The 14358-nt window shown below is 51.1% G+C and overlaps 1 protein-coding gene across 15 annotated transcripts in view; it reads left to right on the top strand.

The window, feature by feature from the left end:
* Positions 1-2755: 2755 nt before the first annotated feature.
* FCHO1 (FCH and mu domain containing endocytic adaptor 1) overlaps positions 2756-14358 on the top strand; it is a 32369-nt gene continuing 20766 nt past the window's right edge. For 5 of the 15 annotated variants that reach the window (XM_085010158.1, XM_085010154.1, XM_021083541.2 and 2 more), the window contains exons 1-6: positions 2756-2837; positions 3191-3264; positions 7711-7755; positions 7954-8042; positions 8466-8540; positions 12666-12757. In XM_085010158.1, coding sequence (XP_084866284.1) covers positions 8514-8540; positions 12666-12757 — 119 coding nt within the window. In that variant the 5' untranslated portion in view covers positions 2756-2837; positions 3191-3264; positions 7711-7755; positions 7954-8042; positions 8466-8513. Of the gene's footprint in view, positions 2838-3190; positions 3265-6053; positions 6107-7710; positions 7756-7953; positions 8043-8465; positions 8541-12665; positions 12758-14358 lie in introns of those variants that run through there. The other 10 variants (XM_013987488.3, XM_013987487.3, XM_085010153.1 and 7 more) reach the window with 10 other exon arrangements.

Below are 14358 nucleotides of genomic sequence, written 5' to 3'. Positions count from 1 at the left end.
CACATGTTCTACACATTAAATTTACCCAGTTATAGGTCAAATATAGTTCAACTTGAAACAAAATTTTTTAAAAATCCTGATCGAGGGTCATTCTACAAACACCTGACTAGTTCTCAAAACTGTCACAGTCATCAAAGCCAAGAAAGTCTGAGAAACTGTCTTCGCCCAGAGGAGCCTGAGGAGACATGATGACAAGATGATCCTGGATGGGATCTTGGGACAAAAAAAGAACATGAAGAGAAACTGAGAAAAATATGAACAATGTATATATTTTAATTAATGTCTCAGTATTAGTATACTAATTGTGACAAATGGACCATACTAACATAAGATGTTAATAATAAGGGAAATTGAGTGTGGGATACACAGGAACTTGCTGTATTATCTTCTCAATAATTCTGTAAATGGAAAACTATTCTAAAATTAAAAGTTTATTTTTATTGGTACAACCACTGTGGAAAACAGTATGGAGGTTGCTCAGAAAACTAAATATAGAACTATCATATGATCCAGCAATCCTACTCCTGGGCATGTATCCAGGCAAAACTTTTATTCAAAAAGATACATGTGGAGTTCCTGTTGTGGCGCAGTGGAAATGAATCTGACTAGGAACCCTGAGGTTGCGGGTTCAATCCTTGGCCTCGCTCAGTGGTTAAGGATCCAACATTGCCATGAGGGTGGTGTAGGTCGCAAACGAGGCTCAGATCTGGCGTTGCTGTGGTGTAGGCAGGCAGCTACAGCTCCGATTAGACCCTTAGCTGGGAACCTCCAAATGCCACACGTCTGGCCCTAAAAAAAAAAAAAGAAAGGAAAAAAACATGCACCTCTATGTTCTCAGCAGCACTATCCACAACAGCCAAGACATGGAAATAACCTAAAAGTTCATTGGCAGATGAATAAAGATGTGATACACATACACAATGGAGTACTACTCAGCCATAAAAGAATGAAATAATGCCATTTGCAGTAACATAGATGCAACCAGAGATTCTCATATGAAGTGAAGTAAATCAAAAAGAGAAAGACTAATACTGTATGATATCACATACGTGGAATCTTAAATATGGCACAAATGAACCTATCTACAGAACAGAAATAGACTCACAGACATAAGAGAACAGACTTGTGGCGGCCAAAGCGGGGGGGGGGGGTAGGAGGGGAGTGGGATCGACTGGGAGTTTGGAGTTAGTAGATGCAAACTATTACCTTTGGAATAGATAGGTAATGAGGTCCTGCTGAACAACACAGGGAACTATCCAATCTCTTGGGATAGAACATATGGAAGATAATATGGGTAAAAGAATATATATGAATATATACATACACTGCGTCACTTTGATGTACAGCAGAAATTGACAGAACACTGTTAATCAACTATACTTTAATAAAAAAACTTTTTAGGATTTTCCGTTGTGGCTCAGTGGGTCAAGAACCTGATGCTACAAGCTGCAGCATAGGTTGCAGATGTGGTTGGGATCTGGCATTGCTGTGGCTGCGGTTTAGGCTGCAGCTCCTATTTGACCCCTAGCCTGGGAACGTCCATGTGCCACAGGTGCAGCCCTAAAAAAAAAAAAAATTTTTAAGTTTACTTTTAAAAAACCCTGTAGTTGCCATGGGGAACATGGATTGTCTGGGGCAGAGGTGGAGGCAACCAGAGGTCCAAGTAGGAAGCCCGGGCAGCGTCAAGACTGGAGATGACTAGGCCTGGGCTCAGGTCACTACAGGTTACAGAAAAATGAGTAAATTTGGGGTGTTTCAGAGTCACAGGGCTAGCAGGACCAACGTGGATGATGAAAGGAAGAGGAGACTCCTCGGGAATTCCAGGCCTCTGGCCAGGTTCCTGAGACGCCTTTCTAAGCTGAGGAAGTTGGTGGAGGACAGGCCTGGAGGCAGTCAGATCAGCTCGGTATCCAAGTGGAGGGTGGATGGAGACAGGCACTGTATAAATCTCATTTTATGAGAACTCAGTTGAAGGCAAGGCACCTGAGCCTTTCAGATTTGTGATGTTAACAACATTGTTAAGGATGGTTCTCCCCGGGAGTTCCCATGGTGGCTCAGTGGTTAACGAATCCGACTAGGAACCATGAGGTTGTGGGTTCGATCCCTGGCCTTGCTCAGTGAGCTGTGGTGTAGGTCACAGACAGGGCTCGGATCTGGAGTTGCTGTGGCTCTGGCGTAGGATGGTGGCTACAGCTCTGATTGGACCCCTAGCCTGGGAACCTCCATATGCTGCGGGTGCGGCCCTAGAAAAGACCAAAAAAAAAAAAAAAAAAAGGATGGTCTCCCCACCCCTGGGGCCAGATCCTGAGCATTCAGCCTCAGAAGGCTGTGTACTTGCTGTGTGGCCTACTGGAGTCTTCTCTGAGCCTCAGTTTCCCCATCTGTAAAATGAAAATCAATAATGTCCTGCTCACAGACTTTTAGGAGGGAGTCAAAGGAGTCCTTCTTAGTGTTTGGCACACTCAATAAACTGTAGTCACCCTTCCCACCCGGTGTCAGGTGGACGGAGCAGGACTTATCGCTTTAAATTATGCAAATAATTGCGGGTGGTTGTGGGGGATAGATTAAAAAAAGAGCCGCTTCTCTGACTCAGCCAATCAGTGCACTGGGCTGAAGGAGCTGGCCGCCTAAATGGCCCAATGGCTGGCCGCGAGCACTCAGAACCCGCCCCTGCCTCCCAGGCCGCCGTGGGGGTGGGGACTCTCTCGACCACGCCCCAGGGGCGGAGCCATCCTGTGGCCGCGCCGCAGCCGCGGAGGGAGGGGCGGGGCAGGCTCGGGTGTCAGCGACCGAGCCGCAGGTGGCCGCGGGCGCGGGGCTCGGCCCGAGTTCGGGAGGTGAGTGCTGCCCGGGAGACACCCCCGAAACCCTCTTGGATGCGCAGTACCCCAGGCGCATCGTGTCTGGCGGCCCTGCGGGTCCCGGAGGTCAAAGGCGCGGCTGGGCGTGAGGGATGGCGAACAGGGGGTGGGGGGCTGCGCTGTGGGCACCCGGTCCTACCCCGGGCCATAATCGGGGGTCCGCGGAGGGAGATAGAGGCCGCTCCCAAACCTTCCATCTCCTGGCCTAGAACTGGAGCGTGCATCCGGGCAGCTATAAAGCAAGACCCCTCCCCAAATCCCTTTATTCTAAGCCTGGATCTAGGTCTAGGTTCCGGGGCTGCAAAATGGGGATGCCTCTCTCTCTCCAGCTTAGGACCAGGACAACCGAAATGGAGACCACCCCCAAATTCCTTCTTCTCAGCACCGGTCTGCAGACCCCTGGGTAAAGAGATGAGGAACCCCTTCCTCCTTTTCTCTGCTATGAACCCCTATCTAGGCCTGGCCAAAAAGCAAGGGGTCCCCTGGCCCCTCCTCTTGAGTGTCCTTTTCCAGCCCCCTACCACAAGGATGGGGCGGGTCGGGGGCGGGGTGGCGTTTCACTAGCATCTTCTGCAGGAACCTCAAGGCTGGAATTTTGGGGAGGGGTCAGTGTGGGGTCCTTTACCTGGTAGCCACAGGCCAGGCCATGCCTGGAAGGTCCTGAAGCGTGGACTTGGGGGTGGTCCCTGCTTCAGTCGGTTTGGGGGGGGGGGTAGGCAGCCAGCATCTGTTCCCAGAGATTAAAATAAATCGAGGTAAATCAGGATCTTGCTGGAGGCTGAATGCAAGTGGGGTGCGGAGGAGGGTTAGGGGGTGGGCAGCCCCTCCATCTGCCTCATATCCCAGAATTCGCCCGCCCCAGCCGCAGTGGGGACCAGGACATGGCTTTGGATGGACTTGCCTCTCTAGTGACCTTGGGCAGGTGACAGACCTTCCTGAGCCTTGGTTTTTTCATTTGAAAATGGGGTTGGAGGCTTGGAGCCTGTATTCTACAGATTCTCAAACCCACCCACCCCATCTTTTGTCAAATTGTGACTCCACTCTTTTGCTTTAGATGTTGGGAGTTGGAGGTGAGAGAGCAATGGCTTGCTGGCCTCTGAGCCTCAGTTTACTGCACTGCAAATGGGTTGATAGTCACACTCTGGCATTGCTGGAGGGGTTGCTCTGCCAGACAATAAAACATCTTACCAAGCTGCCATCATCGGAATAGGGACTCTGCCTCCCTGGTCACACCGGCGGGACTGCCTGGGGCACACCTTGACCCACATACCTTCACCTACACCAGGGGCAAGCCAGTTCCTGGGCGGGATCCAGAGCAGGAAGAGGTGGGAGGCACTGGGACTGGTTCTCCCCAGTGCCTCCCACCTGGAGCTCCATCCCTGTAGTGGAGCTGGGAGCCCACCACTTCTGGGTTCAAATCCATCTCTCCTGCATGTGGCTCTGCCACCTGCAGTTTGGTGTATTCTGCTGTGAAACAGGATGAATCCCCCTTGGAAGGTCAGAGGCGACTCAGAAAGTGGGGGTGCTGTAAATGCAGACATGATCATTATAATACTGTAATCGTTAACATATTGTAATTATAATACTAATTACAATGTCACTGAGCACAAATGGGGTCACAGATGGCACAGGTAGGGGCAGGGGTAGGAGAGGGGAGGTCTGCAAATGTGTCGCCTGCGGTGTCTTCAGAGCTAGGGATTCAGGTACACAGTTGGTGCTCAATAGGTGTTTGCCAAGTAAAGTGATGGAGAGGGAGGGGAGCAGTGGAGAAGACTGAATAATTCCTGAGCGGGAGCTTAGATGCCATTCATGGCCGGTCACTGTGAGACACGGGGCTGTTGCTTCACTTGCCTTCTTGAGGGCGATGGCTGAGTTGAGACATTGCCTCCAAGTGCCACTATGAGAATCAAGACAGATTGTGTAAATGGTCACAGCCCTGGATGGCCAGCACTAGAGGGGAGGAAGTGCATGACAGAGCTGGTCCTGGAAACAGCATAGCCAAGAGGCCGGTCACTGGAAATGAAGAGAAAAACCCCAAACTGGCCCTACTGTGAGCAAACTGGAGTCCCAGGGGAGCAAATGACAGATCCTATGTTGCAGGACCCCAGAGGCCCAGAGAGGTCAGGGGCAACCCTAGGTCACCCAGTGAGAGGTCAGGGGCTCTGGATAACCGGTCAGGAGCGGGAGCCTTGCCTTCTTTGCTGACTTGGTTCCTGTCATGTTTTGTCTGTTCCTGGACCTGGACTGGCATAAAGCCCCAGGGTTTCGGGAATTGGTGCTGGGAGGCTGGATCTCCAGGCAGCACCCCAAGCCTGTATTAGACGCCACTACCGCCCCCCACCCCAGGGAAGGACTCTGTCCCTCATTTCTGGCAGCCAGAGGATGGGGGCATCCGGGTCAGCTGACAAGCTGCTGTGTGACCTTGGGCAAGTCAAGGTCCATCTCTGGGCTTTGCCCTGGTGCTACGGAGGGTGGGAGACCTAGGTTTGAGCAAGGATGACTTCGTCAGACACAGTGACCACTAGACAGGTGATCACCATGTCTCAATACTTTTAAAGGTCCCTGAAGGTGGTTTAATTTCTTTTAAAATCAAAAGAGGAAAACAAAAAAAAAGTAAAGCAAGCTTTGGGGTCAAAGAAAACATTTACTATATGGTATTAATATATTTGTTTCTATGCTAAACACAGTTGTAAAATATAGCTTAAATTTTCTTTTGTTTTTAGTGGAGGAAGGGGCCCATGAAAGCAGAAATGCCTCAGGCCTATAAAAGTCCTAAAGCGGCCCTGTGTTCGAGTCTTAGTCCTTCCATTCACAGGCTGTGCAGCCTTGGGCCTGTGGTGTCCCCTCGCTGAGTCTTGGGTTCCCCCCAGGAAGCAGGCATCACTGGCCCACCTCAGAATGCTGAGATGTGGAATGCTTAGCCCAGGGTTGGTGCTCAGTTTGTGGGTGCTGTTATTTCACAATTGTTGTCAAGATTATTTGCTTGGTAATAATAGCCTGAACCAGGGGGACTCAGCCTCAGTGTACCCACCCAGGGCCTGCAGGGCTCCAGGGAAGTCCCATGGGTGCTGGTCTGGAGAGGGGGAAGGTGAGGTGGCGGTTGGGCGGTGGGCGGGGCAGGGTGAGTTTCCTGTCCCCCAGACACACGGGCCTCTGCCTGGTGCTAACGGAAGTGGCAGGGACCACGTGGCTATCTCCTGGTGCCCGCCCCATCTGGCAGGGGCCCTGGCCCCACTGGCTGTCTGGTAAGTTCGAACCTTGGCCAGGAGGCCCCCACTGCCCCTCCTTGCCCCTGCTCAGGAACCGAAGGAGACCCTTCTACCTGGCAGGGGTTTCCGGAAAAACAGGAGGTGTCACTTCCTGGGCCGGGCGGGGGCCTGCGCAGGGCTACCCTTTGCTCCGTTCCCTGCCCCCCATTATGGCTCTGAGTGGTGGGACGCATTGCAGGGTGGTCGAGGGGACAGGGAGACCCAGATCCTCCCTGTGGTAGTTCTGAACAGGATTCTTTGACAGATGGGTGAGGGACAAAATCATAGTGACCCAGGGACAGTGAGTGACCGCTCTGTGCCTCAGTTTCCTCATCTGTAAAGTAGGGACTGAGCCCCATGGTATGTCTGTGAAGGTTGAATGAACTGGTACCTGTGAAGAGCTGGGCACAGCGCCGCACACTTACTGGTGCTCCGTGTGTTGTGGGGGGTGGGGCAGTCTAGTGGGAGTTGTAAAAACAGTAGCAAGATTGTTGGTTTCTGGGGAACTTGGGCCCACTGGCTCCTAGGATCCTTTAGAGCAGCACTGTCTAGTAGAACTTTTTCTGTGCTGTCCAATACAGTGGTCACCAGCCCCATGTGACTACTGAGCCCTGCTAACAAAGCTGGCACAACTGAGGAGCTGAGGGTTTAATTGTATCTAATTTTATTTAATTTAAAATTAAGTTGCCACATAGGGCTAGTGGTTCCCCTATCAGATAGCATAGCTCTAAGGGATTTGGGGATGCTCAGGGTCTAGGTCATGGCCAGAAGCTAAGAAATGCAATGGGAATTTAGGGTTTTCCCCCTTGGGATATCAGCTTAGCATGGCCCCAGCTGGAATGGGTTTCCTCAGGGGCTACACTGGTGGCTGAAGTTTCTCAGGGGCCCCAGCATTGCCCAGCACAGGGTGGTGGCTGGGAATGAAAATTATTGTTGAATCAAATAATTGTTTGCCTGGTGAACTCCTATTCATGCTTAAAAACCCCAACTCCCGTGTCCCCTCTTTTAGTCCAAGTACCCTAGTCTTTGTTCCTCCATTTGGTTCAGCCTTGACCCTGAAGAACCAGGTATCTGTGGTCTAGGAGAACCATCTCTGTTCTCCTAGACTGGGGGCTCCTCAGGGATCAGGCCCAGAGGTGAATCATCTCATGGACCCTGACGTGACCCTGGCCAGGTGGGCCCATGGTGGGTGCTGGGAGACTTACAGAAAACAAGGGACCAGGGGCTAGATGGTAAAGAGTCAAATTAAACTAATCACTTTCAAGATAAGAAACTGAGGCTTAGTGAGGGACAGCCTTGTCCAGGGTCCTTGTTCGGTCCTTTCCTGGTGAGGCCCAGGGAGCTTTCCCATCCTGCGGTCACCAGCCCTATCTCTGCTACTACTGTGCCTCTTGGGCTCCCAGCTGCTGCTAAGCTGCCCGCGAGATCATGAATTATGGATGAGGCTTTTGGGCTCCAGTGACAAGCCCAACCTTGAGAACGTGCCAAGGACACCAAGTGTCTGTCCCTGCCTCGCCCAGCAGCTTGGCCCAGCCCCCTCTGTCAGGAAGCTGGGGGTCCTCCAGCAAGACCCCTTCAAGGCATTCCCTCTTGTTTTGCAGATGGGGAAACTGAGGCACGGAGCTGGACAGTGACTCAAATACCAGGTGAACACACTGGCTACCAGGGGGCAGGGTTGGGACTCATGGGGACACCAGTGTCAGCTAGGTCACCATGGTGAGGGGTGAGCTTTCAGTCCTGGTGAGGACTGTTATAGAGGGATTCAGGAGACCCTGAAGGACCCTCAAGGACACTTCAGGGACCTCAGCTCCCATGTGGCCGCTCACCAGACCCTTTTCCCACAGAAGCTGCCCATCGCGGAGCTGAGTGCTCAGGTTGGAATTCAGCTGGCCTGAGTGCAAATCCACTGTCAGTTCCTGGCTGTGTGACCTTGGCAAGTGGCTTCCCCTCTGGGGGGCGGGGAAAACTCATTTTTTCCAACTGTGAAATGGCCTAGAGCTTTTCTACCCAGGCTGGGGATCATCCAGTATATGTACCCCCCCATGAACTCCTATTCATGCTTAAAAACCCCAACTCCCATCCCCCTTCCTCCAGTCTAAGCTCCCTCAGCCTCTGTCCCTCCATTTAGTACAGCTCTGACCCCAAAGGACTGGGGGCATCCGTATCCAGCTTTGTTCCTCTGGGCTGGGAGCTACGTGAGGGCCATGCCCAGAGCCAAATCATTTCAGGAGCCCTGGCATACTCCCAGCCTTGGGGCTTTTGGTTCCTCCTCCATGCTCTTTCTCCCTCCTCCACAAGGAGGACAGTTGGAATTTCCCCTCCTCAGGCTACAGCTCAAACTTGCCTCTCTGTTCAGACAGGCACTAGACAGGAGCCTTCAGGGATCACCACAGAAGCCATCAGGATGTCATATTTTGGGGAGCATTTTTGGGTAAGTAAGAACCACTCTTATTTCGCCTTGGTCTCCTGCAAGGGCTAGATGAGCTTTTACGGAGATGGAGGGACCTAGTGGCTTGTGGGTAGAGTCTAGGGCAGATGAGGAGTCTATAGTGGCTAGAAATTAAAGTGGGAAGAATCAGCCTGGGTTTGAATCTATACCCTGAAACCTCCCAGGCCTTGTGACCTTGGGCAAATCAAAGCTTGAATAGGGAGACTGAGACTACAGACTAGGGTCTACCCAGACCTGAACTTGCCCAATGAGAAAGTACAGAGTCAGGGCTCAAACCCAGGGCCAGACTGAACTTCCAGGATCCAGGAGCATTCCAGCCAGGGAATTTCCACTTCTTTGCCATCCTGGAGAATTGGGGGGTTTTCTTGACTTGACGCCTATGATCCCATTCACCTGTCTACCCTCCAGAGTGGGAACTGCATACTCTGACTTAAGGAGCTAAAATGAGACACAGACTTGTTTTCTTTCATTCATCCACTCTCTCCCTCCCAGTCACCACCACCCCATATCCCCAACACCAACTCTGGGAGATGCTAGGGCCTCCAAGAGACTCCATTCTAGCCCTGACTCTGAGAGGTCTCCAGTCTGGGGAAGACAGAGCCAGCAAGACACCCCAGGGCTGAGTCCAGTCTTGGGTGTGCCCAGAGGAGGAGCCAGGATATACAGCTATTTGCCATAGGCTTTGGAGGCTGACTTTCCAGGATGTCATAAAGGCATTCCAGGCAGGAGGAACAACATGGGCAAAAAATCCAGAGTTGTGACACCGGGTGGCCAGTGTAGGGCGCAAGGACTCCTCCTTCAGGGCCAGGCTAATGGGGAACCACAGAGGAAGTATGAACAGGAGAATCAGAGAAGGACCAGGGCAGAAAGCCCCTTCCTCAGAGGCAGGCCTTGAGCCTGTGTGGAAGCCAGTTGCTAGGCAACTGGTTGCCCCTGGCAACAGGCCTTTCTCCCTCCCCAGCTGGGGCTCCTCTTACTAGCACTTGCTTTCTTAAAGGGGCCTGCACCACCTTGCCACCTTGAGGGTGGGGGTAGGGGGGCTGGACCTCCACCTCCTTCCCAAGGGTCAGAGTCCCTGGATTTGCCTCTGAATGACTGTGTGACCCCATCAAGGGGCTGTCCCTCTCTGAGGTCCCGTTGGCCCTTCTGTGTAAGAGAGTTGAGGATCTGGTATTTTGGAACCCTGACAACAGCACCTACATTTATTCAAAATTTCATTTAATGTCATGAAGCACCTAGATTTATTTTTAAATGCTTTTTAATTGTATGAGGCGTGCATGCTCGCTGCAGAAACTTCAGCCCAGCAAAGAGAAAATAGAAGCCACCCCCAGCCACCACCCCCTCCAAAGACAGTTTGGTTTACAGTGGATGAGAGTGCTGGGTTTGGGGTTTGCATTAGGCTCTGCTGGGAGCTCTTGGGCAGCCTCAGTTTCCTTATCTGGGAAAGGGGCATGAAGTTTTTGCTTCCTCAGGACTCAGGGAGTACCCCTGGAATGTCTGTTTCTTTTCATCTATTGTTGGTATTGGTAGCTCTTTTCTGGGTGGTGCTGGGGCCCTGACTGGCATGAAGGAGGCTGTAATCAGGGAAGATAAGCCAGACAAGAATGCCCCAGTCTTGTTGGACCAAGGCAGGACTGGAGGCCAGCAGATTGCCCTTTTTAACTGACAGCTCAGAGGACACTGGGGAGCCATGGGGGAAGTGTGAGTGGGAGAAAGATGTGAGGCTGTATTAGAAAGATTTCTCTGGCGCTGGCATGGGAGCAAGATTGGAATCCAGAGGTTCGGATAGGAGACACAGGCCCAAGACAGCCCCTCCCAGGACCCTCGGCTGCCAGCCCAGCCCGAGAGAGCCAGACACTGCTGGGGGCTTTGCCAGGACTGGGAATCAGGCCAGCAGTTGGCTCTGAGTCAGCTCCAGATGCTGGCCTGGGCGGCAGTGCCTGGTGCAGCCTCACCCCAGGATCCCCTGGGCAGGGTGGATGGGGGCTGCCAGGGCTGTTTGCTGAGCCCTCACCACTGTGAGGAGGCCTTGTGCCCAGCACTGTACCAGCCTCATCTCACTAAGACCTTTGGGAGGCGGTGGGTGCTGTCACTGTTCCCATTGGTCAGATGAGGAAACTGAGGACCAGAGTGGCCCAGTGCTTAAAAGGAGGATTTGATACTTGAGCCTTGAAAGTGCAACTCTAGACTTGAGAAGAGAGAAAATATATTCCTGGGGAGCTAGAGGGATCAACAATGAATGTTTAGGGAAGAAAGGGGTCTGAAAAGTTTCCTGAAGGAGGCAGTCTGGCAGAGACCCTTGAGAGGTGGAAGAATTTGGGTGGGTAGAAAGAGCTTGTAGCCAGGTTATGGCAACAGCTCTGGCAAAGATACAGTGGTGGGAAGGCGCAACGTGTCTTTGCACCATTTACTATTTGCTGGCAAGGCCAAGAAGAAGTTGGAAGATGAAGTTGGAAAGGCAGTTCCAGGCTAAGGACTTTGGACTTCAGTAGCTGGTGGGCAGTAGGGAGCCACTGATGATCCTAGAATGAGGGGTGACTGTTAGATTTGGGCTTGAGGCTGTCCTGGCTCTGCCCTAGTCTTGGCTTCAGATTCTCCATTTGGGCAGCAAGAGGGATTATCTGGCTTTAGCCTTCAAGCTTCCAAGTGACTGGGAGGATGAACCTCAAGGGTTGGAAGAGGATGGAAGAAACCATCATTTCTGGAGGGTCTGCTAAGGGCTCCCAAAGGGATCGCTTCAATGATTTGTCTTGGGAATTAAGTAACATTGGATCCCTCCATGAGTTTCCTCTTTCAGTCCTAATTACAAGACCCTATTTGGTGCTAAAATGCCTCTACTCCCCTTCAACCCCAGCGGATCACCCTTTTTAACTGACAGCTCAGTGTTCAGCCATGTTGCGCTTCACACAGGTTCTGGCTGGCATTGAAACATAGATGTTGCCTTATTTTTTCCTGTCTCCTTCATTATGCCAGGGGGTCTTGGTTTTCCACTTAGAATAGTGGTAAAATTTGCCCTTTTAAATCAATATATTTGGAGAAGAAACATGAGCAACCTGAAAGCAAAGTGTTAATTAAGTAATACCATGAATTAGCAAAGACAAGAATTGTTTGGGGGGCTTTGGGGACCCTGGCATGGATCATCTTAGTATTTACTTCATCCCCATATGAGAAATAGGTGGCTCCCTGCCCCCATCTTAATGAGGAGCCACTACATGTTCGGAGAGCGACAGTGACTGGTCTGGATCACACAGCACAACCCTGGCCTCCCCCAACATTGACCCCAGAACTAGGAGGAAAAAGGTTTTGTGCGAGGCATCAGCAGGCACCAGTGTAGAGGCTCTGTTCCCAACAGCACCAGGTAATAGCAAAATAACTTGTTCATCTACTCAGCAAACTCAAACTCCCTTTCTGGGCCCTACACTGCACTGGATGTTGCTGGCTCCTGAGAGAGGCATCAGACCTGTACCCTATTTTGTGGGGTTCTCAGAGAAGGATTTTTCATGTTGAAGAGAACAGAAAACATAACTCTATGACTTAAGCAACAGGAGCCATATTCGTTCATAAAATTGAAAAGGTAGTGTGGATTTCAGGGTTGGTTTGATCCAGCAATTTTACTCAACACACTTTTTATTCAGACACTCTCAGGTTCAGCTTTTTTCCAAATTCATGGTTTACATTTGATTTCCAGTATTTCCTGTGACAACACAATCTTCATTTATGGAAAGATTCAGAGAAAAACAGAGGGAAAGAGACTGATAAAGGAAGAAATAGAGGCAGAGAGACACACAGAAAGACGCATACCTATACACATGCAAAGACAGAAAGAGGCGGAGAGAGACAACCTGTGAATGAGAATGTTTTTCCCTCAACTATGGGATAAAAATTCTAGGCTTCTTTCTGATTGAGCCAAATTAAGGTCTTTGAATCAATGCTTGTGACCAGGGGGAAATGCAACAGGCTGATTGGTTCAGGCCTGAACCAATCCCTACAGCCAAGAAGATGGACTTCTGCGGCTTAGCGCCTCAGCCCTTAGTCCCTGTTGCTAGGCAACCTTTAAGTCCTCTCCATCCCCTTTCTCAATTTCCACCGCCCCCCCATCCCCTACAGGGAGAGAAAAACCATGGCTTTGAGGTCCTGTACCAAAGCGTGAAGCAGGGGCCCATCTCTACCAAGGAGCTGGCGGACTTCATTCGAGAGAGGTGAGGTCCCCAAACCCCACCCATCCAGTGGCCACGCCCATAGTCCACATAGCCACGCCCACCTGGGGGCCCCACCCTTGCCCGTCCCACCCAACCATCATACCACACCCTGCTAGAAAGGATCCAGATCCGTGGGGTCTCCAGGAACCAAATGGGCTTGAAGACCCTCCAAAACGATGGTTCGCAACACTGTCATGGAGTTCCTGTTGTGGCACAGTGGTTAACGAATCCGACTAGAAACCGTGAGGTTGAGGGTTCGATCCCTGGACTTGCTCAGTGGGAGCAAGTTAAGGATCTGGCGTTGCCGTGAGCTGTGGTGTAGGTCGCAGATGACCCGGCTCGGATCCTGCATTGCTGTGGCTGTAGTGTAGGCCAGTGGCTACAGCTCCGATTCGACCCCTAGCCTGTGAACCTCCATATGCCTCGGGAGCGGCCCTAGAAAAGGCAAAAAGACAGAAAAAAAAAAAAAAAAAACACTGTCAGCTGCATTCCCCATTTTATTTTATTTTATATATTTTATTTTTTTTAGTTCCGCACCCACAGCGTGTGGGGTTCCCAGCCTAGGTGTCTAATCAGAGCTATAGTTGTTGGCCTATGCCACAGCCATAGCAACACCAGATCCTTAACCCGCTGAGTGAGGCCAGGGATCAAACCCACAACCTCATGGTTCCTAGTCGGATTCATTTCCGCTGTGCCACGACGGGAACTCCCCCATGCCCCATTTTAAATGACAACCACCAGGCTTCTAATGCTCCCTCCTGAAAAAAGGATGATATGACCTACTTAACAAGGAAATTTTTGAAAACTCAATCTTGGTCCCTGAGTGTGATAAAAAGAAATACATGTATGATGAAATAATCTACATTTCAGCATGTAAATGCTCCAGTGTCCCAGAAAACACAATAGGCTCAAATCGCAAGGCAGCCTCTGCTTCCCAGCCATTCAGCAGCTGCATCCCTTTTAAATCCTGGCAGAAAGTCCAAAGGAGTATTAACCAGGTTAAAGGTTTTTTCCTTCAAGGACGTCACTCAGCACCTGTCCCAGCCATTACAAGCCAGGGGCTACATTTTTTTGGCCCTGCCTCCCACATGGGAAGTTCCCCAGGCCTGGGATTGAACCCAGGCCACAGCAGTAACAATGCTGGATCTTTAACCTGCTAGGCCATCAGGGAAGTCCCCTACAGGGGCTACTCTTTATTTTATGGGCTTTCAGACCTTGGATCTATCCACTATTCCTGTGGTATCCCATGGGAGCCTCTATCAAAAAGTGCCCCAGTGGGGGAGTTCCTGTTGTGGCTCAGTGGGTTAAGGATCTGGAGTTGCCATGAGCTGTGGTATAGGTCGCAGATGTGGCTTGGATTCTGTGTTGCTGTGGCTGTGGTGTAGGCTGGCAGCTGTAGCTCCTATTTGACCTTTGGCCCGGGAACTTCCATATGCTGTGGGTGTGGGCCTAATATAAAAAAAATGCCTCAGTGGGTGGGTAACCGGTTTTAACTGGGCACACTCCTGCCCCAAACAGAACTGAGCATCTATTAGGATGAAAATGTGAGTGGACCTTAGGTAGGCTTTAGTGATGTCTGTCTAAAGGGGAAAAAGGAAATA

This window comes from Sus scrofa, chromosome 2, assembly GCF_054392235.1.
Source record: "Sus scrofa isolate SSC_HxYL_T2T_F1_AM1 chromosome 2, Sscrofa_HxYL_maternal_Yorkshire_Landrace_v2.0, whole genome shotgun sequence".
Taxonomy (NCBI): Eukaryota; Metazoa; Chordata; class Mammalia; order Artiodactyla; family Suidae; genus Sus; species Sus scrofa.
The sequence above is the reverse complement of the archived record's forward strand: the minus strand, read 5'-3'. Positions and strand labels throughout refer to the sequence as shown.